Source organism: Pipistrellus hanaki (assembly GCF_964339955.1).
Source record: "Pipistrellus hanaki genome assembly, chromosome: 14".
Classification (NCBI taxonomy): domain Eukaryota; kingdom Metazoa; phylum Chordata; class Mammalia; order Chiroptera; family Vespertilionidae; genus Pipistrellus; species Pipistrellus hanaki.
The window spans coordinates 32,811,127-32,838,198 of NC_140516.1; the positions used below are offsets into that span (position 1 = coordinate 32,811,127).

At 37.0% G+C, this 27,072-nt stretch overlaps 1 protein-coding gene across 1 annotated transcript in view; it reads left to right on the plus strand.

Moving 5' to 3' along the window:
• BTAF1 (B-TFIID TATA-box binding protein associated factor 1) overlaps positions 1-27,072 on the plus strand; it is a 94,728-nt gene that overhangs the window by 65,759 nt on the left and 1,897 nt on the right. Inside the window, exons 22-37 of the mRNA XM_084904311.1 lie at positions 77-230; positions 644-753; positions 3,141-3,342; positions 4,327-4,475; positions 13,554-13,706; positions 13,899-14,020; positions 14,109-14,276; positions 16,049-16,126; positions 16,242-16,371; positions 18,937-19,078; positions 19,158-19,288; positions 20,989-21,114; positions 22,924-23,076; positions 23,771-23,982; positions 25,230-25,389; positions 25,742-25,912. Coding sequence (XP_084760437.1) covers positions 77-230; positions 644-753; positions 3,141-3,342; positions 4,327-4,475; positions 13,554-13,706; positions 13,899-14,020; positions 14,109-14,276; positions 16,049-16,126; positions 16,242-16,371; positions 18,937-19,078; positions 19,158-19,288; positions 20,989-21,114; positions 22,924-23,076; positions 23,771-23,982; positions 25,230-25,389; positions 25,742-25,912 — 2,361 coding nt within the window. The remainder of the gene's footprint in view (positions 1-76; positions 231-643; positions 754-3,140; positions 3,343-4,326; positions 4,476-13,553; positions 13,707-13,898; positions 14,021-14,108; positions 14,277-16,048; positions 16,127-16,241; positions 16,372-18,936; positions 19,079-19,157; positions 19,289-20,988; positions 21,115-22,923; positions 23,077-23,770; positions 23,983-25,229; positions 25,390-25,741; positions 25,913-27,072) is intronic.

Below are 27,072 nucleotides of genomic sequence, written 5' to 3' on the forward strand. Positions count from 1 at the left end.
GTTACTTTTACATTCTCTTAATGAAATTTAAAATGCATTTTTGTGAAATTCTTTTTAAACTAACATTTAATTTTAGGCCCAGAAACCTTACCTGGTACAACGGAGAGGAGCTGAATTTGCCTTGACAACTATAGTGAAGCATTTTGGTGGTGAAATGGCAGTGAAATTGCCACATCTCTGGGATGCTATGGTTGGTCCATTGAGGAATACTATCGACATAAATAATTTCGGTGTGTACATATTTATCTGAGTTGGAATTTTGACAAATGTCAGTATATATTACATATAGTCTTATAAAATAAAAATGCCTATATTTGTTTATCTCAGACTTGCTGTTAAGTTTTTAAATGGAAGGTTGGTAGGAGCATTTATTTTAATTTTAATTTTGTATATTTTTTGCTTTTTATTTTTTCTATTATATGGTTAGAAAGATATTTGAAATGGGTCAGTTATTACGTATGTTAAACTTTTTTTAGTTGCTTTAAGTGTATCTTAGCACTTAAAGCATGGCATTTAATTTCACACTAAAAAGGCAAAATCACTTTCCCATAGTAGCTGGGGAGGTATTAAAATTTTACGTGGGCCTAGATTTTGAAAAATTATTTACAAGGTGATATGCACTGAAATCAATATATTTTAATAGATGGAAAGTCTCTCCTGGAAAACGGAGATGGCCCTGCTCAAGAACTGGTAAATTCTCTGCAAGTTTTTGAAACGGCATCAGCATCAATGGATCCTGAACTTCATCCTTTGGTAATTAACTAATGCAAGTGTAGTTTTCTTCCATTAAAACAAGTGGCTTTATATAAAAGTCTATGGCTGGGAAAAATGCAATTTGATGTCATCCCTAGTAATTGCATTTTCTTTTATATGGTGTATCTAGATTCCTTCCTTACTGACAGCACAACTCTTATGGGATTTGAAGCAGAGTTGGATACATGAATGATAAGAAACCTACTCTGGGACCTTTGAATACAGGGCAGTAGGGATAGGTCTCTGATGACACAGAAGCTGGGTAATAACAGGAAAGAAAGCTACAGCCTATTCATTCTTACTATCTTAATAATACAATTTTTATTTATTTATTTATTTATTTATTTATTTATTTATTTATTTATTTTTTACAGAGAGGAAGGGAGATAGAGAGCTAGAAACATCAATGAGAGAGAAACATCGACCAGCTGCCTCCTGCACACCCCCCGCCGGGGATGTGCCCGCAACCAATGTACATGCCCTTGACTGGAATCGAACCTGGGACCTTTCAGTTCGCAGACCGATGCTCTACCACTGAGCCAAACTGGTTTCGGCTTAATAATACAGTTTTAAGAAAGGAAGAGCATCGGTAATAAAACTTTTTCCCAAGATAAGTGTATAGGTAGAAGGAAGTTACCTGGACAAGATGAAATTAGTGGCAGTTTCTTATAAAATGTTGGGACAGAGGGAGGAGGAAAATAGTTAATTATCTAACTTTTCCATAGAAGAAAGTATTACTTTTTTCCACTTAGCTGCAATAGGAAGCTCTGCAACTTGCAGGGTACTAACTCCAATTCTCTACTTACAGCTAATGGAAAAGGGAGAATCTAGTAGAGAGGGGACAAGAATGAACTTTTTCCTTTTATACAGTAATAAAGTATGTTCTTTTACTTGTTAAATTTCGCTGATTTATCATTAGTGAAGAATCCATCCATATGCTCTTACCTCCATGTTCAATAACATGCATTCACCTGAAATTAAAGCTAGTCTGTTGAGCAGGCATCTGGCTTTCATCAGCATCAATCCTGGCATTCAGTACAGCATGCATTTAATAATGGCATATGTCTTGCTGTTGTCATAACACTATGGTATGCCAGAAAGTTAAAGTGGAAAATGCACTTACGAAAGTATGGTGTTTAGAACAAAATCAGGATCACTCAACCCAGTGAATAAAAATATGTGCTTAAACCTAAGCCAGTGCTATAAGATTTGGAGGGGGCTGGTGATGTGTGGTATCATTTTCCCAGCCTCAGTCGGAGAATCTTGCAAATACCTTTTGATGTGTTTCCCTATTAAATGAATACACACACACACACACACACACACACACACACACACACACATATATATATTTTCCCCCTTTATATTTTGAGAGAGAGGAAGGGAGAGGGAGAAAGAGAAACATTGATGTGATAATAGGCCATCAATCGGCTGCCTCCTTCGCAACCACTCCCACTGAGAATTGAGCCCGCAACTTGGGCATGTGCCCTGACCTGGAATCAAACCAGAAAATCTTTTGGTGCACGGGATGAAACCCAACCAGCTGAGCCAAGGCTCCCTGTTAAAGTTTGAAAGAATTGTGTTTTTCCTGATACTAAAAGAAGATACTGAGCAGGGAAATTCTGCACCTTTTCTTTCTAATAAAAGAGTTATACCTTAGTTCAGTGTTTTTCAACCTTTTTTGGGCAAAGGCACACTTGTTTCATGAAAAAAATCACGAGGCACACCACCATTAGAAAATGTTAAAAAATTTAACTCTGTGCCTATATTGACTATATATAAAGTAATTCTCTTGAACAGGAATCAAATAAACACAAAGAAAGTATTTTATAATTACTTTATTATGAAATATTAAGTAAACAAAATAGTGAAAAATTATAAAATTCTTGTCTTGTCTGCACCTACGGCACACCAGGCAACAGTGTGCCGCGGAACAGCGGTTGAAAAACGCTGCCTTAGTTTGGATTTAGATTAGTTTTTTATTGAGGATATTTTGACAGTAATGTTTTGAGATATTCTTGGATTTAGAGTCACTTATGCATTTGATAACCTTTGAATTGGACTATTATAGTGTGTGTGTATGTATATATATATATATATTTTTTTTTTTTTTAAATATATTTTATTGATTTTTTACATAGAGGAGGAGAGAGGAATAGAGAGCTAGAAACGTCGATGAGAAACATCGACCAGCTGCCTCTTGCACACCCCCTACCGGGGATGTGCCTGCAACCAATGTACATGCCCTTGACCGGAATCGAACCTGGGACCTTTCAGTCCGCAGACTGATGCTCTGCCACTGAGCCAAACCAGTTTCGGCTATTATAGTATATTTTAAACAGTACATTCCCTAATGAGTATTCTGATTGTCTTAAATTTTTTTTTAGTTGGTACAGCATTTGCCTCATCTTTATATGTGCCTTCAGTACCCCAGCACTGCAGTGAGACATATGGCTGCTCGTTGTGTAGGAATCATGAGTAAAATCGCTACCATGGAAACAATGAATATTTTTTTGGAGAAAGTTCTTCCATGGCTGGGAGCAATTGATGACAATATCAAGCAAGAGGGTGCAATTGAAGCACTTGCCTGTATCCTTTTTTATTTGTACAAGATGTTTAGAAATTACATTCATTTTATTTAAGGATGACTAAAATAAAATAGATTTATCCAAGTAAATTTGTTCCAAAAAGAAAACTGCCTTTTTACATTTTATTTTGAAGAATTTTTATTATAGTATAAATACATTAAAAATATATTTACATGTTGTTGTGAAAATTGTTACACAGAAAGTTTGAAGAATTGCTATTTTAGGAGATCTTTTCAATAGGCAAAAATAATTTTATGTACTTTATGAATTATATATTTATTTGGTTTATAATGAATAATTCATTAATATTAATCAGATATTAATAAGGTACTTCTTATATTATAATACATTTTGTTGCCAGAGTTAGTTCATTACTTGGATGGAATATGACTACATGTCCTAAATTACTGGGAATATACAGGCAAAGCTCTTTTCTAAAAGGGTATGGCATCTACTGATTATTATTTAACTTGAAGTAACTGATATTTCTAAGAACAAGAAAGATGAATGGAGGTCAAATCAGTAGAAAGTTAGATTCAGAAATGCTGAATATTGAAAGGGAACTAAACTTATTGGGCCTGTTAAGTCCAGTTTATGATTGTCAAGATCTTGATGGGAAGTTTAGAATTAATCATTGAGTATTGTGCTCCTTGCTTGTAATGTAACTCACTTTATTTTGGTATTGGAAATCTAGAAACTTATTAGTATATGAATGAAAAAATCTTATTAGTAAAACTTCCTCCAGCCAACCTTAGATGGAAACATGATTTTATATACTTAATCATGAGAAAATTACATAATGTTTACAAAGAGCAACAGTGTGCATATGCTGTTATAAGAATCATAGACTTCGAGGAATACTCTAGTACCTTAAAACACAGATGAGAAAATGAGGAACTTTCTTAGAAGTTACAATCTTGGTGTATCCGTTTGTTTGCAAAACCATCTAAGAACCATTTGAAAATTTCCTTAATAACTTGCTCAGGTGTAATGGAACAATTGGATGTCGGTATTGTTCCATATATTGTCCTTTTAGTTGTGCCTGTGTTGGGAAGAATGAGCGATCAGACAGACAGTGTAAGATTCATGGCTACGCAGTGTTTTGCAACACTGATTAGACTCATGCCACTTGAGGTAAGTAGAAAACACTTGGTTTATGGACTTAAATAATTTGTCAAGTTTTAAAAAATAATGTTGAATATATTTGTTGTAAGCATTAAGAAATTTATACTTTAATGGGTAACTTTTTAAAACAAGGGTTTTAAGTAAAACTATGGTTCCTAAAAGACTTATGCATTAATGCTGTTCTAGAAATAGAATTATTTCTAAGTATCCCTATAACATCTATGTCAAGATTCTATACTGAAGTTTACATGAAAAGTAAATTTGAGAGATGATAATTGAAAATGTAAAGCAATTGAAGTCTGTGGGAGTATGGAGAAACTGAAATTAGAGAAATTTGGAGTATATTCATGGGACAGAAATAATATATGTGGTCAATCAGGAAATAATGGCTTGAAACAAGGGAAGAACCAGAGCCCTGCCACCAAGCCTCTTAATATATTTTGGAAGGGTTTTTGTAACTCAGGAAATAGATACTCAGTTCATCCATGTTATAATACGTATCAATACTTCAGTTTGTGAAAACAGCTACCTCAGAACCATTTGGAAATTTCCTTAATAACTTAAGTGTAATGGAACAACTGGATGTCAGCGTTGTTCCATATATTGTCTATGTATAAATGGTTCTTTTTTATGATTGAATAGTACTCCATTGTATGGACATATCACCTTTTCTTTATCCATTCCGAAGTTGATAGCTGGATTATCCCCAGCTTTTGGCTGTTACAAGTAACGCTATGAACTTGCACTTATAAGTCTTTTTGTGGATGTGTGCTTTCATTTTGAGCAGATTTGTATCTAGGAATGGAATTACTGGGCCATTTCTTTTTTTAAGAAACTGCCAAACCGTTTTCCAAAGTAACTGTACCATTTTATATGTCTACCAGCAAAATATGAGCATAAGTTTGATACCCTCTTTATTTGAAAAAAAGTTTTGATAGATCTGGTAAAATTGAAGATTCCCATCCCAGTGACCCAACAAAACCATCCTAGATATACACCCTAGAAAAATGCATAGGCATATACCAAGGCACATCTTCAAGAACATTTACTAGTATCATAGCATTATTTATAGCAGTCTTTAACCGCTCAGATGTTCATCAGTAGACTAACGTTAACTAGATTATTATACTACAATAAGAATGAACAGTACAGATACATACTACAATATTAATGAATCCCTTTATATAAGATTCCATTTTTTAATGAAGTTCAAAAATAGGCAAAAGTATGTAGGATGCATACTTTAGATGATAAAGTAAGAAAATTGCTATGGAAGTTAATAAAGTGACTACCTCTTAGGGAAAGGAAAGTGAAGGAACATATGGGATCTTCTAGGATATTGGCTGGGCTCTTTTTTTTTTTTTTTAATTGGGTAATGGTTATAAAAGTGTGTGTTTTATAACTTATTCAACTATACATTTTGTTTATATTTTTTTTTATATCCAGAATTGTTTTCATCACCCACTTCCTAGGTCTTATTCATATCCTTAGATTCTTGGGCATTGCATCATTTTATCTGTAAATTAAATTGCTTATATTTAGTCCCGTTGGCCCTTTTGAGCTTAGGAATCAGTGAGTGATGGGAAAACATTGTGTCTTTTTTGAGCAAAGGAGTAGATGATAAAAGCAGTGTTTTAGGAAAATTAGTCTTAACAGCGGAAAGCAGTGTCTTAGGAAAATCAATTTAATAGCTGTTTAAATGTGAATTAGAATGGAAGTGCCCCCAAATCAGAGCCCAGATCCACTATGAGGTTATAAGGGATATAAACACTTTTTAAAAATAATACTTGATAACATTGGCAAAGAAAAGAGATTTTGACTTTAGAAATGAGAGAAGGTTCCCTTTGATGTGAAAATTCCAAAAATGTGATGCATATTTTGCTTCCAGCTGTAATAGAAAAACAGGGAGCAGATTTATCCTCCTACTTCAGGGGTCCTCAAACTTTTTAAAGTGGGGGCCAGATCACGGTCCCTCAGAGAGCTGGAGGGCCGGACTATATGAACTACTAATTCCTACTGTAACACCTCGGCTGCGCTCACTGCCCAAAAAACCTGGCGGGCCGGATCAGACTCCTCTGCGGGCCGCATGTGGCCCGCGGGCCGTAGTTTGAAGACCCCTGTTTGAACCAGAAAACCACACAAAATGAAACAGTGGTTTTCAGATGTTGAACAACAGGCAATTCAGAATAGTGATTTATGAAAGGGAAACATGAAGAGCCTAGTGCTTTTGCCAAGTTGAAGAGTCAGAGTTCAGAGCGAAGGGAGGACAAGATGGTGAGACTTTATAAGGCTGAGTACCCAACAGGAAATAGCTGCATAGATAGAAAGCTCCAGAAGTCCCCACAAGGACTGAGCATTCATCTGGGCATATGCATTCTAGCATACTGTATTCAAATACAGATTCAAACATATATGAGAATATAGGTATGTTTGAGACTGGGGCGGGGAAATACCATAGAAAGGAGTATGTGGAATAATTTCCAGAGCTTACACAGGGCCAGGAATAGTTTGTGTGCCCAAGAAGCTGAGTCAAAAGTCTTCTACCATACTGAGCTTCAAGTATGATCTTTAGAAGTATATTGCCTGAGTAGTGGGACCAAATTAGCCCTTGACAAAAGGCTAACTTGGACCCACCTTAAAGTTTAAAAGCATGCCTTAAAAGGATCAGACTGATTTCAAGCAACTTACCTACATGCCAAGGGGAAAAAATTAAAGGAAAAAAAATCTAGCACCTGACAACATATGATGTTTAACATCCATGAAAAAATTACCATATAATATTTCCAATAACCTGGAGAGAAGTCAGTCAATAGAAATAGGTTCTGAAATGGCCCATATAATATAATAAGTAGACAAGAACATTAAAATACACTCCATTTGTTCAGGAAGGCAGTATAATGAGCAAAATGGAAGATAAGAGAACCTAAGTTGAACCTTGTGAGATGAAAAATATAATTACAAATAGTTCCATCAGTTCAGTGTCAGAAAGAGCCCATTATGCCAAATAGGGTCCATGGACTCAAAAACAAATTTTCAAAGTCAAAATATTGACTCCTCAGTTCTACACCCACTCCATGTTGATTACTCTTTTAAAATGAGTACCACCAAGTTCCTTAATCTGCCCACTGCTCCAACATGCAACAGGCAAAACCACATTGTCATTACAATTCCCTGTGCTCCTTTACCTCTCCATTTTACGTTCTTACTCCTACTGATCCTTTTACTCCCTCCTGACAGTCACTATTATAGTGATCTAAGCTTTACCCAGCCAGTTTCTCCTTCATGTTTCCAGTCAACCCAGCTCACATCTCTATTCATGGAGCAGCATCAACAGCTTTAATGTTTTATTTCTGACCCTGTCAGAAGGAAGCAGGCGGAGGAGGACTTGTGGGACAGTCCTCATAAAGTCTACAGCAGTGTATAGTAATTCCCTAAGCCTTCACATGCACTCACCACTCATTCACTGACTCACTCAGAGCAACTTCCAATTCATGGTAGTTGTCCAATACAGGTGTATCATTTTTTTTATCTTTTACACTGAATTTTTTACTGTACCCTTTCTATGTTTGGATACACAAATACCATAGTGATACAACTGCCTACAATAAAATGGTGTGCAGATTTGTAGTCTAGAGCAATGGGCTCTACCGTATAGCCTATGTGTGTAATAGGCTATAGTAGCTAGGTTTGTGTAAGGGCCCTTGATGTTTGCACAGCACCAAAATTGCCTAACAATGCATTTCTCAGAATGTATATCTGTTAACAGCGATGCATGACTATAAAAACACACTGGAAGTGATTAATAGCAGATTGGATACTGCATAAGAAAATATTTGTGAGCTTGAAAGCATAGCAGTAGAAATAAGAATGTCATGTAGATTAATTGCTGTTCCACTTGATCTTGATTTCTTCTATTTAAATCATCATAGGAAGAATCATGTACTTTTCTAAAACTTGTACTATCAAAGATTCAGGGAATATCAGCTACCAATTCTAATTCCCCACACTATTAGTAACTTGTTGATTTTATAGGAATTGGAGTGAAGAAGTTATTCACAGAAAGGGTTCCTGGAACTAAACAATATTTTTGACTCTTGTTCTTAGGATTTCAGTGTTAAGAAAAGGATCTCATTATATGTCCTTTATTAAAAACTGGAGGCCAGGTGCACGAAATTCATCCCAGCCTGTACCCCCTCCAATCTGGGACCCCTTGAAGGATGTCCCTCTCACAATCCAGGATTGCTGGCTCCCAACTGCTCGCCTGCCTGTCTGCCTGCCTTCCTGATTGCCCCTAACCACTTTTGCCTGCCAGCCTGATCACCCCCTAACCACTCCCCTGCCAGCCTGATTGATGCCTAACTGCTCCCTGCCAGCCTGATTGCCCCTAACTGCCCTCTCCTGCAGGCCTGGTCACCCCTAACTGCCCTCCCCTAAAGGCTTGATCACCCCCAACTGCCCTCCGTTACAGGCTTGGTCCCTCCCAACTGCCTTCCCCTGCTGGCCATCTTGTGTGTTGGAGTGACAGTTGATTTGCATATTACTCTTTTATTAGATAGGATAGAGGCCTGGTGCACAGGTGGGGTCTGGCTGGTTTGCCCTGAAGGGTATCCTGGATCAGGGTGGGGGTTCTCTTGGGGTGTGGGGTGGCCTGGGAGAAGGGCCTGTGGTGGTTTGCAGGCCAGCCACTCCCAAATGGAGGCCCTGGTATCTGGGATTTATTTATCTTCTATAATTCAAACTTTGTAGCCTTGAACGGAGGCCAGGGCCAGCCAGAGCAGGCGAGAAGGTTGGCTTTCTCTGTTGCTAGGGAAACCCAAGCCTCCTCCTCGCTCTGTGGCCGCAGCCATCTTGGTTGGGTTAGTTCCTGATTGGCTGGTGGGCATATCAGAGGTACGGTCAATCTGCATATTTCTCTTTTATTAGTGTAGATTCCATGAGGATAAATGAAGATTTTGTTTAATCTTTGTAAAGTACTGTGCAGGAAGGCCTCATTTTTATTAATATCGTTATGGTATTAGATGTGCTAAAATGTTAGTTTCTATCTTACTAAAGTTAATTCTGAATCCTTTTGTAAATGTACCATGCAGTCATTTTTAATACTCAGTGTACATATATATTTTAATTGAATTATAATTCTGTTTCCAAAGTTTTAAATTTTTTAAACTTTAGAGACAGCATAGGGCAATAGTTCTCACATTTTTTTGGTCCGAGGATCTCTTTACACTCTAAAAAATTGAAGACCTCCAAAGGGCTTTTGTTTATCATATTTTCTGGAATATGAAAGGATTTATTAATTAATTTAAATAATGAATCCATTAGATGTTCCCATATGTAACATTTTTAATGAAAAATAACTATTTTCCAAACAAAAAGTTAGAAAAAGTACATTATTTGACATTTTAACAAATCTCTTTTATGCCTGAATTAGTAATGTACCGTAGTAGCTGGATTCTTCTATTTTCTTGGGCATTCAGTCTCTTGCAACATGTTCCTTGGGTTGAGGTATATGAAGAAAGTTTAGCCTCACAGAGATAGGTAATTGGAAAAGTTGGTAGTATTTTGACAGCCTTTTCAAATAATTATGGGTGTTTATCTGATAGCGTATCAAAATTTAAAAAGAGAAAGCTTTTTAAATTTGTCTTCAATGTAGAATCTAACGTTCTACCAATGAATGTGTAAATTACCTTTAAAAGTAATTGGTTAGCCCTAGCAGGTTTGGCTCAGTAAATAGAGCGTCGGCCTGCAGACTAAAGGGTCCCAGATTCATTTCTGGCCACGGGCACATGCCTGGGTTATGGGCTAGATCCTTCCCAGTAGAGGGTGTGTGGAGGCAGCCAATCTATGATTCTATCTCATCATTGATGTTTCTATCTCTTATCTCTCTCCCTTTCTCTCTGAAATCAATAAAAAGTAATTGGTTAATCTTACACTTTTGACTAGATCTTTTCACCATATGTGTTTTGTAACATTATGCATAGATCATTGGGAAAATATTGGTTCACTGAGTTGCATTAAAAAAAACTTTTGAAAATTGATTTGAGAGAGAAAGTTGTGAAAGAGAGACATCGATTTGTTATTCCACTTATTTATGCATTCATTTCTTGTATGTGCCCTGACTAGCCATCAAACCTGCAACCTTGGTGTGATGGGACAATGCTCCAACCAATTGAACTACCTGGCTAGTAAAATTTTTAATGGTTGATATATTTCACCATACTGTAGCAAAAAAATAAAATTAATTAATATAACCAACAGAAAATTCCTTTTTATTATTGGAAAGTTGCCAAATTCACTGCTAAGTTTTTACTGAAAGCTTATTTTATTTTTTTATTTTTTTTTATTAAATATTTTATTGATTTTGTACAGAGGGGAAGGGAGAGAGATAGAGAGTTAGAAACATCGATGAGAGAGAGTCATCAATCAGCTGCCTCTTGCACACCCCCCACTGGGGATATGCCCGCAACCAAGGTACATGCCCTTGACCGGAATCGAACCCGGGACCCTTCAGTCCCCAAGCCGACGCTCTATCCATTGAGCCAAACCGGTTTCGGCTGAAAGCTTATTTTTTTTTTTTTTTTTTTTTTTTTTTATTCTGTGCTTATTTTTTTTTTTTTTAAATATATTTTATTGATTTTTTTTTTTTGCCCCCCACCCTCCCTCCCACACATCCCCTCCCTCCCCAGAGTTTTGTGTCCATTGGTTATACTTATATGCATGTATAAAAGTCCTTCGGTTGATCTATTATCTCCCCCAGATCTTCCTCCCCTCCCCGCTGTAATTTGACAGTCTACTTGTTGATTTACTGTCTCTATATCTATCTTTTGGTTCATCAGTTTATAATGCTCTTTGTTATCCACAAATGAGTGAGGTCATGTGGTGTTTCTCTTTCATTGATTGGCTTATTTCACTCAGCATGATGTTCTCCAGTTCCATCCAGTTTGCTGCAAATGATGAGAATTCCTTATTTTTTATGGCCGCATAGTATTCCATTGTGTAGATGTACCAAAGTTTTTGGATCCAATCATCTGCTGACGGACACTTAGGCTGTTTCCAAATTCTGGCTATTGTAGATTGTGCTGCTATGAACATAGGGGTGCATATATCCTTTCTGATTGGTGTTTCTAGTTTCTTGGGATATATTCCTAGAAGTGGGATTACTGGGTCAAATGGGAGTTCCATTTTCAGTTTTTTGAGGAAACTCCACACTGTTCTCCACAGTGGTTGCACCAGTCTACATTCCCACCAGCAGTGCACGAGGGTTCCTTTTTCTCCGCAACCTCGCCAACACTTGTCGTTTGTTGATTTGTTGATGTTGGCCATTCTGACAGGTGTGAGATGGTACCGCATTGTTGTTTTGATTTGCATCTCTCGGACAATTAGTGACTTTGAGCATGTTTTCATGTGCCTTTTGGCCTTCCTTCTGTCTTCTTTTGAAAATGTTCTATTTAGGTCCATTGCCCATTTTTTAATTGGATTATTTATCTTCCTTTTATTTAGTTGTATAAGCTGTTTGTAGATGTTGGAGATTAAACCTTTATCAGTGGTATCATTTGCAAATATGTTCTCCCACACTGTGGGCTTTCTTGTTGTTTTGTTGATGGTGAAAGCTTATTTTTTATTGGCAACAAGTTATGTCAGTTATTTTCTTGGAAGTGAAATTTTATTTTTGAGAAAACGTCAGCCAAATCTCCAAGTTAGAATAACCAGTTTATCCGTCCAGTCAAGTAAATGTTCTATGAAAAATCAGTAGGTCACATAATTTAAACAGTCTAACAAGTGCTTTTCCTCAACACATAGTGCAAAGTATTTTATGTATACTTTACATCTCATTGCATAAAATGTTTAAAAAAAAAAAAAGATGTGCATTTGTAGTTGAGTTTAATAAAACTATGTTTACTATTTAAAAGACATTCTGAAATGAAACAAGCTTTTTAAAAAAAATGCTGGTTCATGGCTGTGATGAATACAGTGACTACTGATATATTTGGTGCAATTACCATGATTTTTTCTGGTGGACGAGAAGTTTTACCCATATTACTTTTGCATCATCAGTGCAAATGTCAACACAGTGGTAAAAGCAAACAATAATCTTCTATTAGGAAACTAGGGGCCCAGTGCATGAATTTGTACGCCTTGAAAGGAACTGGGCCATGTGGCTGTGGTAGGCACAGGGGCTGGTCTTGGCTGATCCTCTGCACCACCTCTCTGCCACTGCCACTGCAGCCCCCAGTCCCGTCTGCCAGCAGCTCTACCCCCGCCACCACCACTCCCACACACTGACTAGTGGCACTCTCCCTGCTCTCACTCGTTGAAGGTGCGGAGCAATTGGGGCCGGTGCTGTCAGTGGGTGTGAGGGGCAGCTGCTGTCCCGATCCCCCCTTAGGAGCAGGGGGAGCTGGAGAGGCCCTCGGGGTGATCAGGGCCAACAGCCACTGCCTGCTGACGGCGCTGAGTGACTGGGACTGGCGGTAGACGCCGGCAGTGGGTGCAAGCAGATACTCTGGCACCAGCAGCGGGTGCAAATGGGGCCAGCACCGGCAGCAGGTGCAAGCACTTGGCAGGACCGTGGCACGCAGGAGCAAAAATTTTCAGTAACCACCAGAGGCTTGCCCTGATGACAGTGACTAGCATCCTGCCTTGGTCTGGCACCCCTGCTCACCTGCTCCATCATCCTGCTGCAGCTGACGCTTGCCATGTTCCACGCACGACCCGTGGTGGTCAGCGCACATCATAGCAAGTGGTTATTTGGTTGTTCTGCTGTTTGGTCTATTTGCATATTAGCCTTTTATTACATAGGATAGTTTTGACCTCAGTGACCCTTTGAAAAGGTCTTGAGCATCCTGAGGAGTCAGCAGCCCACATTTTGAGAACCAAAAATAATCCTGCAACATCATAACACTGAAATTGAGAAACTCTAGTAATAGCATTTCACTTAAAATAAGCTATACAACTTTATATGCCCTTTTAAGTAATGCATGGTGTGGGGAAAATTGTTATATTTTAATAAAACTTAAAATTACTAGTATTTTATAATTTAAAGATTAATTATGAGTAAATAGTTTTAATACACTTAAAAAACTCTCTTAGGCAGGCATTCCTGACCCTCCAAATATGTCAGAAGAATTAATCCAATTGAAAGCCAAGGAACGACACTTTCTGGAGCAATTGTTAGATGGGAAGAAATTGGAAAATTACAAAATTCCAGTACCAATCAATGCTGAACTCAGAAAATATCAGCAGGTAAAGTTTTATAGTTATCTTATAAATATAAATAGTGACTATTCCTTTCAAATGTACCTCAAAGAGTTTTTAAAATTTACTTGGTAAAATATTGTGGTTGGTGTCTTATATCCATTTATTTCTTTTATGCCTGAAAAAAAATACTATTTATGATTTGTTTACAGTTATAATTTTTCTCTTTCAATGTTTCAGGATGGTGTGAACTGGTTAGCATTTCTTAATAAGTATAAACTTCATGGAATTCTATGTGATGACATGGGGTTAGGAAAAACTTTACAGTCCATCTGCATTCTAGCAGGAGATCATTGTCACAGGTAACTTAAAATATTATTTTGAAAGAAGACTTCCAGATGCTGAGAAATATAAAAAAGGTGGTTTATTTATTGTTTTGTTGTTGTAAAGGGCCCAGGAATATGCAAGATCAAAATTGGCAGAATGTATGCCACTTCCTTCCTTGGTGGTTTGTCCACCAACATTAACAGGTCACTGGGTGGATGAAGTAGGTAAATTTTGCTCCAGAGAATATCTCAATCCATTGCACTATACTGGACCTCCTACTGAAAGAATAAGGTAAGAACTGTTAAATCTTTTGCTCTAAGTACAATAGTTTGGAAAAATGAAATTTATTGTGGGTGAATTTAGCTTTTTTTGTTACCAGACATATAAATTTATTTAAGAAAGGTAAGTGCACATATATTTTAAAGATATTATCTCTCATCAAAATTCAAGGACTTTGCCAAAAACACTCATTCAAAAGAATATATGCCACCCCTATGTTCAATGTTATTTATAATAGCCAAGTTCAAGGGCATGATGGTCAATTTGCATATTACCTCTTTATTATATAGGATAGATATATACACACACATTGATTTCAGATAGGAAGGAAGGAGAGAGGGAGAGATAGAAATGTCAGTGATAAGAGAGAATAATTGATGGGCTGCCTCCTGCATGTCCCCTACTGGGAGTTGAGCCTGCAACCAGGGCATATGCTCTGACCCGGATTTGAACATGATCTCTGGTCAATGCTCAACCACTGAGCCACATTGGCTAGACAAAATTTAAATTCTTGGGGGGGGGGGAATCAAGGACTCAGGGTGTTTTTAACAATCAATTGGACTTTCTAAGTATTGGAGCTAGGAAACTATCAGGAACCAAAGCCATTCTCTGTGACCTTGGAAGCTGTGGTCACAGCATTTAAGTGTCATAAGCTACCCACTTTTCCCTGAGTTCCCTCGCCCCAAAAACGCTCTTGGTCCACAGTGACTGCTTTAGCTATCCTGATAACATAGCAACACTAAAGTTCTATTAGCTTTACCTACTCTGTGTTCACTAGTATATCCCTTAATGTCCATAAATACAAATTTTTAAAGAGGGGAATCTCATTGATTTCAGTTCATTTTTCAAAAAGCATGAATCATCATAGGTTGCTGATTAGTCCATAGATACCCTGCTCCTTTTGTATTAATAATAGGTAGCATATATTGAGCACTTCCTGGCCAGGCACTGTTCTAAACAGTTTCACATTTATGTAAAATTGTATATTCTCACAATCACCTTATGAGGTGTGGGTTCTCTTGTTTCTAATTTGCAGATGAGAAGTCTAAGGCATGGGTCCAGGACCACTCAGTTAGTTAAATAAGAGATTTGAACACAGGTATCTCAACAGCTTGTACTCTAAAAAAGTTTACTGTAGTTTGTTATTTAGAATTCATTTATTTACAAGTGATAGAAACTCAGACTAGCTTAAGCAAACAGGAAATTTATTCACTAAATTGATAATTTTGGGTGGAATTCTTGTTTCAGGCATATCTAGATTGCTCCTGTTTGCTCTTTCTCCTAATACATAACTTATATTTGGTCTGTGCTGGACTTCAGTCTACAGTTGGTGGGTATGATGATCATGGGCAGTCTTAGGCCCATTGGTCATGCCCCCAAACCATCCCTTTGGGGTCAGCGAATATTGTGAGTGGCTCAGCCTGACTCAAGTGCTTCATCTCTTTGGTGATATAAGGATTGATCGCTCCCCCTCAAACCCCAGCCCCATGGAGTAGTGAAGGAATAGTGCCTCCAAGGAAGAGGTATTGGCAAGTGAAGTTAAAATGTCCACCACATTTGAGTCAGGTATCCATCTCTTTTCTAATCAGACTAAATTAGAGCAATAAGGCCCATTTATAAGAATGGCCTTCTGGTAGCAGGATCATAAATGCAAACAGAAGGGAATGTTAGTTTTATTAGACAGATTGAAAGCACCTTATATGATGATATAGTTTCTTTTCCCTTTGAAATTGTGTTACGAATTTTGCAGATTCCTCATGTCCTACTCTTATTTTTAAACACAGGTTACAGCATCAAGTAAAAAGGCATAATCTGATAGTGGCTTCATATGATGTTGTGAGGAATGACATAGATTTCTTTAGGTAAGAATCATTTATTTATTTATTTAGAAAAATTTAGCATCAAATTTGGAGAAACTTAGTATTTTCCTGTCAAAAAAAAAAAAATGCTAAAATGTTTTTGTGTATTCTCCCTTAGAAATATTAAATTTAATTACTGTATTCTTGATGAAGGCCATGTCATCAAAAATGGAAAAACAAAATTATCAAAAGCAGTAAAACAACTGACTGCTAATTATAGGATTATTCTTTCTGGAACACCAATACAGGTAATTATTTACAATAAAAAAAAAAATATTTGTCATGTGAAAAGAAGGATTGGCATTGGCATTGAATTAAATTAGAGGGTTTTTGTTTTGTTTTGTTTTGTTTATAGGAATGATAATTTCCAGTAATGCTTTTAATAACAGTTCATTTGGTATGTAGCAGTATCTGAGAAAACTAGGTTTGTAAAGTCATATTTAAAATATAACTTTAGGCTATGTAAATAGAAGTCTTATGTCCAAAGTCTGGGAGATATTAGTCAGACTCTATTCCAAAATGCCCATTCTCCTTTTGTAGTATTACCTGTTACAGAAAACCAAAGAAGAACAAAGCAATACTTAGAGAGATGGAGTTACATTTATAACATGCAGGTCCAGAGGAAAATGTCTCTCAAATTCTGGGCCCCAACATGCAGGAATTCTCCCTATTTATATGATTTTTACCTTCTTTGTCTCCCAAATATGGAGTGTTTCCGTATGTACTAGGGCCTTGAGACCTCAACCAGAGGCCTGGCACCAGCACTGGTAACTTTGTCGGGAACGTTGAATGGCCTCTGAAGTGGGAGTAGTCTTAGCAAGCAAGAATTTACAGAAGCCAAATAGCAGGGTTAAAATTTCAGACAGCAGTTTTCATACAAGATGGATGCTTCAACACCACAATTGGATTTAACACTGAAACCATGAATCCTGAGATTAGGAAACAGTTGAAAGGAGATTGTAGGAGTTTATCTTAGAAAAGGAAGAAGATAGTTGAATATGTAGATGTGTTCTGATAAGAGATTGTGTGACAGTACTTCCAGAGGTTGCAAATGTTCACACCTAGTTTGGATAGCCCACTAGGATGGGAAGATACTCTTCATCACTCTCTATTAGTGGGAGGAAAAACACCAGGTGTCTTTGAAATAATTGATTTTTTTAAATGTACTTGTTACTTATTTTTGGTGATGGACTGAGTATTATAAGTGTTAGGGTTTTGTCCATTACATGAACACTATGGATTTTAAAAGTTCCTTTAAAAGGGGAAAAAGACTCTTTAGGCTTTCATTATCAAGATTTATTTTGCTCCATTTTAAACTTGCATGGAAACATCACAGTATTTTTAAATAGGTTATTGCTCTCACAATAAAAGAGTTGTTTAAAAGCAATCTTTTTTTCCCTCATAACCACCTGAACAGTTTAGCTCTGAAGCTGTAAGGTGGGTTTCTACACTGAAGAGCCATGGTAGCCCAGTTGATAGTGGTCCCTATGGAAGGTCAAGCTTAAGTGGGATTTGAAGGCTGTCCATCCATCATATGGGAGGGTAGCCAGCATGGTGAGCCAGAGCTGGTGCAGGATGAGGAAGGACAGACATCTGGTAGAGTTAAGGGGTAAAATGGTACCTTAGGACACACATACTTTGGGAAAGAATCCACAATGAAAATGTGTTTTGTTTTTCCCATGAAACTTCAGAATTGGAAAGAACTTGTTCCAGTTCTTAGTGACCCTTAAATACTGGGCAGACTTGACCTATAACCAAACTCTTTAGGTTTTTTCCTTTGTTGAAAAAATGGTGATGTAGGCCAAATTCCTTAAATATTGCTATCAATATGAGTGTCAACTTTAAAAGAATCAGAAATGCATTCCTCCTTTTGCTCTTTTATTTACTACTTTATGCCATCAGTAGGACTTAATTCTATAGACCAGTGGTCGGCAAACTCATTAGTCAACAGAGCCAAATAGCAACAGTACAATGATTGAAATTTCCTTTGAGAGCCAAATTTTTTAAACTACTTCTAATGCCACTTCTTCAAAATTGACTCGCCCAGGCTGTGGTATTTTGTGGAAGAGCCACAGATTGCCGACCATAGCTATAGACCAAGACTTAACCTGGTGGAGGAGAATTAAAAATCTCCCCTCTTCCCCCCAAATAAGACAGAGTATTTTCTCCAAGGATGCTGACTTGAATATTACACATTTAAATACCGTGTTTCCCCGAAAATAAGACCTACTTACATGTTTCCTTCTGAGTGAAATATAAGGCATCCCCCGAAAATAAGACCCCCCCAGGCTCTGTCTCAGAATGCTATTGCCAAACCTGAGAGATTTGGTCCACTGATTCTGAAAGAAATAAAGTCACAAGAAATTCACCAGGAAATTCAGGAATTAGATTGTTATGGTGATGTTCCAGAAGATGATGACATGATTGTCATTGAATAAATGAGTAAATTCTTGATACTGTAGGATTCACAGTTTGTCTGGTTTGTGTTGACAACTACCGTACTACTGTACCGTATACAGGTAATAAATTTCCTTTATTTTCATTTAACAATAAATGTGTACCGTATTCTTCTTCATGGAAAAATAAGACATCCCCTGAAAATAAGACCTAGCGCATCTTTGGGAGCAAAAATTAATATAAGACACTGTCTTATTTTCGGGGAAGCAGGATATAGACTTATACCATATACCTAAAAATGTGATAATCTCTCATCTATAGCATCATAATGGGCTTTTTTAAATTAATGTTTTATTTTTTAAGTGTAAATAAATCATCGCACTACAAACTGAAATATATTCCTTTCTTATATTTAGAACAATGTTTTGGAGCTGTGGTCATTATTTGATTTCCTCATGCCAGGATTTTTGGGGACTGAACGCCAGTTTGCTGCTCGATATGGTAAACCTATATTAGCAAGTAGGGATGCTCGAAGCTCTAGTCGAGAACAAGAAGCAGGTATGAAAAAGAGAATTATATTTTCTGTGCAAGTGAATATAATTTATTCTTTTTTTGAGCCATTTTCTCTTATTAACAGGTGTCCTTGCGATGGATGCACTACACCGCCAAGTCCTGCCATTTCTTTTGAGAAGAATGAAAGAAGATGTTTTGCAAGACCTTCCACCCAAAATTATTCAAGACTATTACTGTACTCTCAGTCCTCTCCAGGTTAGGAATCTGGTGATTGTGGTTGTTGGTGGTATGTTTATTAGTGGAATGCTTTGAATAAGCCACAAAAGGGGAATAGCCTTTGGCTTTATCTCTCTAATCTAGCTTCTACTTTTCTAAACTTGAAGAATATTGTTTTATTTTTATTTTTAAAAATATTTTATTGATTTTTTTATAGAGAGGAAGGGAGAAGGATAGGAATTTAGAAACATCGATGAGTTAGAAACATTAATCAGCTGCCTCCTGCACACCTCCTACTGGGGATGTGCCCGCAACCACGGTACATGCCCTTGACTGGAATTGCAGTCCACAGGCCAACACTCTATCCACTGAGCCAAACCGGTTTCAGCAGAATATTCTGTTTTAAATACATGTAGATAAGACACTGAGTGAATCTGTTTATATATGTGGATATATTTGGATAAGTGCATTTTGCATTAACATGCAAAATTCAGTATCATAGTTGCTTTCTCATATGTCTAGTTAATTGAAAAGGTTGCAAGGTTAAACTGATGAAGAAATGTGTGTATAAGTGCCAAAAATTTGCCTATAGTGCCTTATTCTCACTTATATAACACTATAGGTATCATACGTCAGTTCCCATTTTTACAAATAAGGAAAACTGAAACTCAGAAAGTTAAGCTACTTGCTCAAGATTGTATGGCTAACATATATCAGGTTTGAGTTTCAAACTTTGGGAAGTAGGGCTCACATCCCTTTTAAAGTATTATTGCATTACCAGTAAATTTCCGAAATAAATTTTGACTTCTGTGCAAGTCTGATTTTGTACACAGAAACCATTATCAAAGGAATGTACTGGATGCCTTTCCTTGTGTAATGTTTTGTAAGGGTAAATTGCCCCTTACAGGCTATGTCTTACGAAGACACTTAGTAGGACATGGCCTATAATCAGGATTTTTTGTTTGAATATGTTCTTTATGATCTAGGTTACTATTCATTAATCTATTTCAGTAGTATGAGTTGATCAAATGAATAAGATATATAGAAACATCCTACAAACTTTCCCCTGTATGTATGATAGCCTGTTATCATCCAAACTCTAGTTGCATAGATATATACTAAGAATTCTGTGATCATTTATATTATCTACCCTATCTCTCTGGGCTTCCATTCATTGTAGGGTTAATGTTTCTTAAATATTGTATGGGGTGAAGATTTTTAAAAATGCAATAAAGAAAAGGTGCCATGTGAAAAAAGGCTGTAATGACATACTGGTGATAGTATTAAAATACCACCATAAAATTAAGTAGACTGGAGGCAGGGAGCTGGGGAAGGAAGTGATATTGCCTTGTAAGTTGGACTCTTGGAATGTACTTTTAGTCTTGATCACATAACTTCACTTAAGGGAGATTTTCTCATTTACTTGTAAGAGTTCAGATTCTCTTTTAGTGGTATATTTATCTTCCGAACAGAGTGGAAAAATTAAGTGTAGGACTATTTGACTACTGTTTTAATATTTTAGCAGCCAAACGTAATGTGTTATACTTGTTTTCTAAATGTAATTTTAAAGGAATTTACCAAGATGAATTATCTAATCAGTAGCAAAGTACAGGTATCATAATTTATTTTTCTTTAATGAGAGTTGATTTGAATTACTGCTCTGATTGGCCTTTGCTATCTTAGTTATTTTTTCAACAATTGAAAATAAGTGTACTTCATTTGTGGGGGAAATTTTACAGGTCCAGCTCTATGAGGACTTTGCCAAGTCTCGTGCCAAGAGTGATGTTGATGAAACAGTTTCTTCAGCTGCACTTTCTGAAGAAACTGAAAAACCAAAGCTTAAAGCTACAGGCCATGTATTCCAGGTATAGATTAGTCTACTTTTTCTTTTTAAATGTTGCCTAAATGTGTTCTTCAGTGCAGCAAATTTTACATGGAACAATGAAATGTGGGTTTTAAAATTTTAAATACTGTGTATACATTCTTGAAAATAGGGGAAACTGCCAATCTATTTTCGTATTAATAAGTAGTTTAATATTAAAATTAAACTTAAAATACAATTTACATTGTTTATTACATATTTAAAGGGTTTTAGAATAGAGAATCTTTTGCTTTCCATTTAAAAAATACTGGAACACCTACCATGAGGCAATAATTTTTCTAGGCACCGATTAAATAAAGCAGTAAGCAAAATAGACGGCCTCTCTTGTAAATATGAAAAATGAATACATAAAATTCATGTAAGAGAATAAGAGTGTGGGATTATACAATATAGGAGTCAGGATAGGTTGTGATTTTTTACAGAGAGGAAGGGAGAGAGATAGTTAGAAACATCCATGAGAGAGATACATCAATCAGCTGCCTCCTGCACACCCCCCACTGGGATGTGCCCACAACCAAGGCACATGCCCTTGACCGGGATCGAACCCGGGACCCTTCAGTCCACATGCTGACACTCTATCCACTGAGCCAAACCGGTTTCGGCTAGGTTGTGATTTTTAATTGAGGGATCAGGGATGGCCTGAGAAAGTGACATCTTAGCAGAGATCTGAAGGAGGATTGAGTCATGGCAGTTATGTAAGGGGAAGTGATTCTGGGCAGAGGATACAAAAACTACAGAAGTCCTAAGATATCATGCCTATTGTGCTCACGGGGGTAGCAAATGAAAAAGACATGGAAAGTGTCAACTCACTTATTCTCCCTATAGAAAACCTCCCAAACCCCCTTGCCACCAATAAATTAAATGCTGCAGGCATTTTTAAAGATAGAAGAGGGAAAGGTGGTTGTAAAGGCTAATAACTCTTCCACAGTTTCTATCATGGTGCCCAGTCATCTCTTGAGCCTTGGCAGTGAAGCTTGCTAATATAAATTTCCAGAGCAAAGGGTGAGACACAAATAATAGCCCAAGCAAAAGAGAAAGGTTGTGGCTGAATTAGAGAAAAGAAAGAAGAGATCCTATAGGGTTCTGATTCTTAAACACAACCACTAGAAATAACCACCTAGCTCCCCAACCCCCACCACATACCTCTGAACCAGAATACTATGTAGAGGGGAAAGATTTGCAGATTATCAGTTCTTCAAGACATGTTATACACACTGATGTTTGAGTAACCCTTTGGGAAATGCTGCTGGTGCCAGAGGCATCTGTAAGCATTATGAGGCATTTGAGTGGGAAAGGGTTAGGTGTAGGAGCTAATGAATAAGCCTCTTTCTGCCATGAGAAGCTCATTGTCTAATGGGGGATACAAACAAACAGTATGATTGATAGAAGCTATTAAGACTCTAAAAAATAAATACAAACTGCCTACAGATGGAGGCATCACAGATGAGATTTGAACTGGTTCTTGAAGGAGTAAGGTAGTCAAGAGAGAGAGAAAAGGGCATTCTAGACAGAAAAGATACTGAAGTACAAACATTTGTGACACGTGAAGTGGTCTTATATGTATACTAGAGGCCCGGTGCATGAAATTCACGCACTCGGGGAAGTCCCTCAGCCCAGCCTGCACCCTCTCACAGTCTGGGAGCCTCAGGGGCTGTCTGACTGGCGGTGCCTTGGCTGGCCTGGTGCCGCCTGCTCAGTGAACCCGGCCCCCCACCAACCAGTCGTTCCACTGTTTGGTCAGTTTGCATATTACACTTTTATTATATAGGATGTACTTTTTCCTCTTTTAAAGGCATTACAGTACTTACGTAAACTGTGCAACCATCCAGCATTAGTCTTAACACCTCAACACCCAGAGTACAAGAGTACTACTGAAAAACTGGCCGCTCAGAATTCTTCACTTCATGATATTCAACATGCCCCTAAACTCTCAGCTCTGAAACAAGTAAGTAGGTCTTTTAAGGGTTAGACGTGTGAACATTCCTGATCTATAACACTAGATAAATTTGCATTTCCAATAGATTACTGATATATTTACCATTTTTATTTTTAATTTAAATTTTGGTATAGCTTTTTAAATAAAAGGTTTTATATCAGGAGAGAATTAGCTCGCTTTCTTTTAAAAAATGTCTGTTTTCTGAATTAGAGGAGAAATTTTATTCGTGTTTCAAAAATATTCCAATAGAAATATGTTTATCAGCAGATAATAGTGCCAGAGACAGAATTTTAAAATTTCAGTAGAATGGAATGAACTGAAACTCCAGGTGACATTTAAAGGTGATAAGCAGAATCAGTTTTTAAAAGAAAACACTTAGTTAAATATAGATCCTGTCGGACTTGGCAAACATTTTATATAGGGCAAAGTTGAATTTGATTTGATGGTAAGTTCACTACAAAGCTACTATTGTGAATTAGTTGCCGGTAAATAAAGTTAATATGATCTTGGTGGTTAAAGCAGTATAATGGCCAAAATGAGGACATCCTAGTTTCACTGTATAATTATCATTTATAATTTGGGGCCATTATTTATTATAACCATAATAAATAATCTAGGAACCATTTTATATGAAGTATAACTTGAAAAGCTACTGGTTGCCTACTTTTATTGAATGCCTGTGTAACAACTGATGTTTTTCTAGTTGCTGTTGGATTGTGGTTTGGGAAATGGGAGCACTTCAGAGAGTGGCACAGAGTCTGTTGTGGCCCAGCACAGGATCCTGATCTTCTGTCAGCTAAAAAGCATGCTTGATATAGTAGAGCATGATCTTCTCAAGCCTCACTTACCCTCTGTCACTTACCTGAGATTGGATGGAAGCATACCTCCTGGTCAGAGGCATGCCATTGTTTCACGGTAAGTGGCTTCTAAAACTATAAATCATGGCTATAGTCAGTGTCTTATTCCTTACATAGGAGTTTGCCTTGTGAAGTATTTTCTTTAAAAATATAGAACTAAAAAACAACAAATTAGAGGGGGGAAAAAGATTTTTTTAAAAAAAATCAAAAAAATATAGAAATACAGTTGAATAAGTAGTTTGTTTAGCTAAAAAAGTATGGCTATATTAGGATAGCACTTTGAAAGGTATGAAAGAAATTTAAGGCATCAACAAAATATAGAGATAACATTTTACCTCACCTTTTTGGGGTCAGAAGCAGCAAAAAATGTGGCTTAGCTGAGATCTGTATCTTGATCTCTGTGCCTCTGCCCAGAACAAGTTGGACGCTGGCCCAGCTGGGAAGCAAAATCAATGAATGCAGCGTTTCCTAAGTGTGGCCTTCACCCTCTCTTTAGAAATCAATAGATTCCTAGATTCTGTCCCAGACTTGTAACTTCAAGAGTAAGCATTTTAAACAAGCACCCTTAAGAGATTGTTAAGCATGATACAGTTAAAGACCCATGATCAAGCTTTGCAGACAGACCCAGGTTTGACTCCTGACTGCTATTTAGGCAGTGTTCTCTTGGGCATGATTATCATCCACAGAGCTGGAGTTTCTCTAGAATTAGGACAATGATAATATCTTCAGAGAGCTGTTGTAATATTGAAGTAACATAGTGCATATAAAGCAACCCTCAATATATATATCAGCAACCCTTAATACCCTTACCCTCTTACCTTCCCTGACTGATCTAGCCTTTCCCCCCCATTATCTTCTGTTTCTATACATTAAAGTTTCATAGTTGAGTTTTGTCTTAATTAGAATTAATGTTAAGTTACATTTTTTTTCAATTTAATCTTTAATACTCTAAAATATAATCTAGTTGGACTTATTTCTGTTTGTAAATTTTCTGACTTGTTCCATTCTTTCTGCTACTAAAGAGGTTATTGTGTACAGGGTGGGGCAAACATAGGTTAATAGTCATGAGTATGTGAAATAATTTATTCTTGTATTATTTTCATACAAAAACCTGTAAACCTACTTTTGCCCTACCCTAAATACTAAAAATAGTTTGATCTCAAGTGGTCACAGAATTGTCTATATTATGGATTTGTAAAGAAGTGTTCTCATTTGTGTTAATTTTCATTAAATAGTCTAATTCTGTTATATGGGTACCTTAGAAAGAAATGTACTAACTTTATTTTAAAATATCTATACTTTTAGGTTTAACAATGACCCGTCCATAGATGTTCTCTTACTTACAACTCACGTTGGTGGCCTGGGGCTTAACTTAACAGGCGCTGACACAGTGGTATTTGTGGAGCACGACTGGAATCCCATGCGCGATCTACAAGCCATGGACCGGGCCCACCGCATTGGGCAGGTAAAGAGTCACCACTCACAGGCATTTACTTGTGAACTGGGAAAAATGCTTCTCAGAAAAGACAGGAATTGGTTTAAGTTTCTACCCCTGATATTAACAAATGTTTGACCTTAGGCAAGTCACTTAATTCTGTGGCACCACTTCTTCATGCATTAAATAAGGTGGCTTAGGCTAAGAAAACTGGGCCACTATCCATCACTAATATTCTGTGATTCTATGCAAACATTTTAAACTGATGGGACCAGATAAAGAAAACCCCACTACAATTAGATTAGTTAAATATCTAAGTCCTTGACTTGGTTAACCTCAAACCAATCATTTTATTTGTGTTTAACTTCTTTTTCTTATTCAGAAACGTGTGGTAAACGTGTACCGATTGATAACCAGAGGAACATTGGAGGAGAAAATAATGGGTTTGCAGAAATTCAAGATGAACATAGCGAATACAGTTATTAGCCAAGAGAATTCTAGTTTGCAGAGTATGGGAACAGATCAACTTCTCGATCTATTCACACTTGATAAGGTAAAGAACTTCACACAATTTGCTCTTTTTTTGTTATTAATAGGATATTTTTAACACTGATTTTTTTTTTTAGAGAGAGAGGAAAGGAGGGGGGGAACATCGATATGAGAGAGACACATTGATTGATGGGTTGGTTGCCTTCTGCACACACCCTGACACTGGGGCCAGGAATCAAGCCTGCACCCGAGATACATACCCTTTACTGGAAGCAAACCTGTGACCCTTCCGTCCACGGGCCAGTACTCTGACCACTGGCCAACTGTCCCTATCCTTACTGCGTGCACAGACTTCCTAGGGATGCTTGGTGAAAGTATTGAAGGAACTAGCAAAAGGCATTCACTTTAGTAGGAATAGTAGCAACTAGACAATTTTTTGAGGAAATTTTTGACATCCAGATAAAACTAGCTAGAATTCTTGGGGAAGTTTGAAGTTTTGATTAAAGTCTCCAGTGTCTTGCCCCAAGTTTTCTTTCATTGGTCTTTTCCTGCTAACGGACATCTGTCACTGAAGTCAGCTAAACCTGGGTCTGTGTTTCTTGCCCTGCCAATTAACTTCTTTGAGGTTCTACTACGCCCTTTGGAGAATAACAGTGCCTATATTGCTACATGGTTGTAATATATGTAAGCACTTAGAAAGGGTATCTAGTACAGATTCTCAGTACATAATAGCCATTATTGTTATTATGGATGATGGAACTAATATCCATAATCAAAGTATACATCATCTGGAAATACTGGTCAATCTAAATGTAAAACTAATATGGTTGGATTTAAAGTCCTGCCTAGGTTTAGAAAATCAGCTGTACACCCAGTATAAATTATAGTGAGAAGTGGCCCTAGGTAATGTAATTAAACTAGCTGTAATAACAGAATTGTAATATCCAAATCTGAGAGAAAGTAGTTCCACTGAACTGTGTGTATTCAGCCACATTTAAATATTATGTCTGTTTCTGGGTGCTGCATTTTAAACAGTAAGTCCCCAAAAGATGATCAGAATGGAGGAAGGTTCTTTAATCAATCATATCATAAAAGGTTAAAAACAAGACGTGTAAGCTAGGAAAAAAGCTGAAAGAAATATGAATTGCTGCCTTCAAATAACTATTCTTATAGTTATTTGAAGGCAGAACTGGACTTGGGGATGTTCCAGGGAAGCAAGAACTA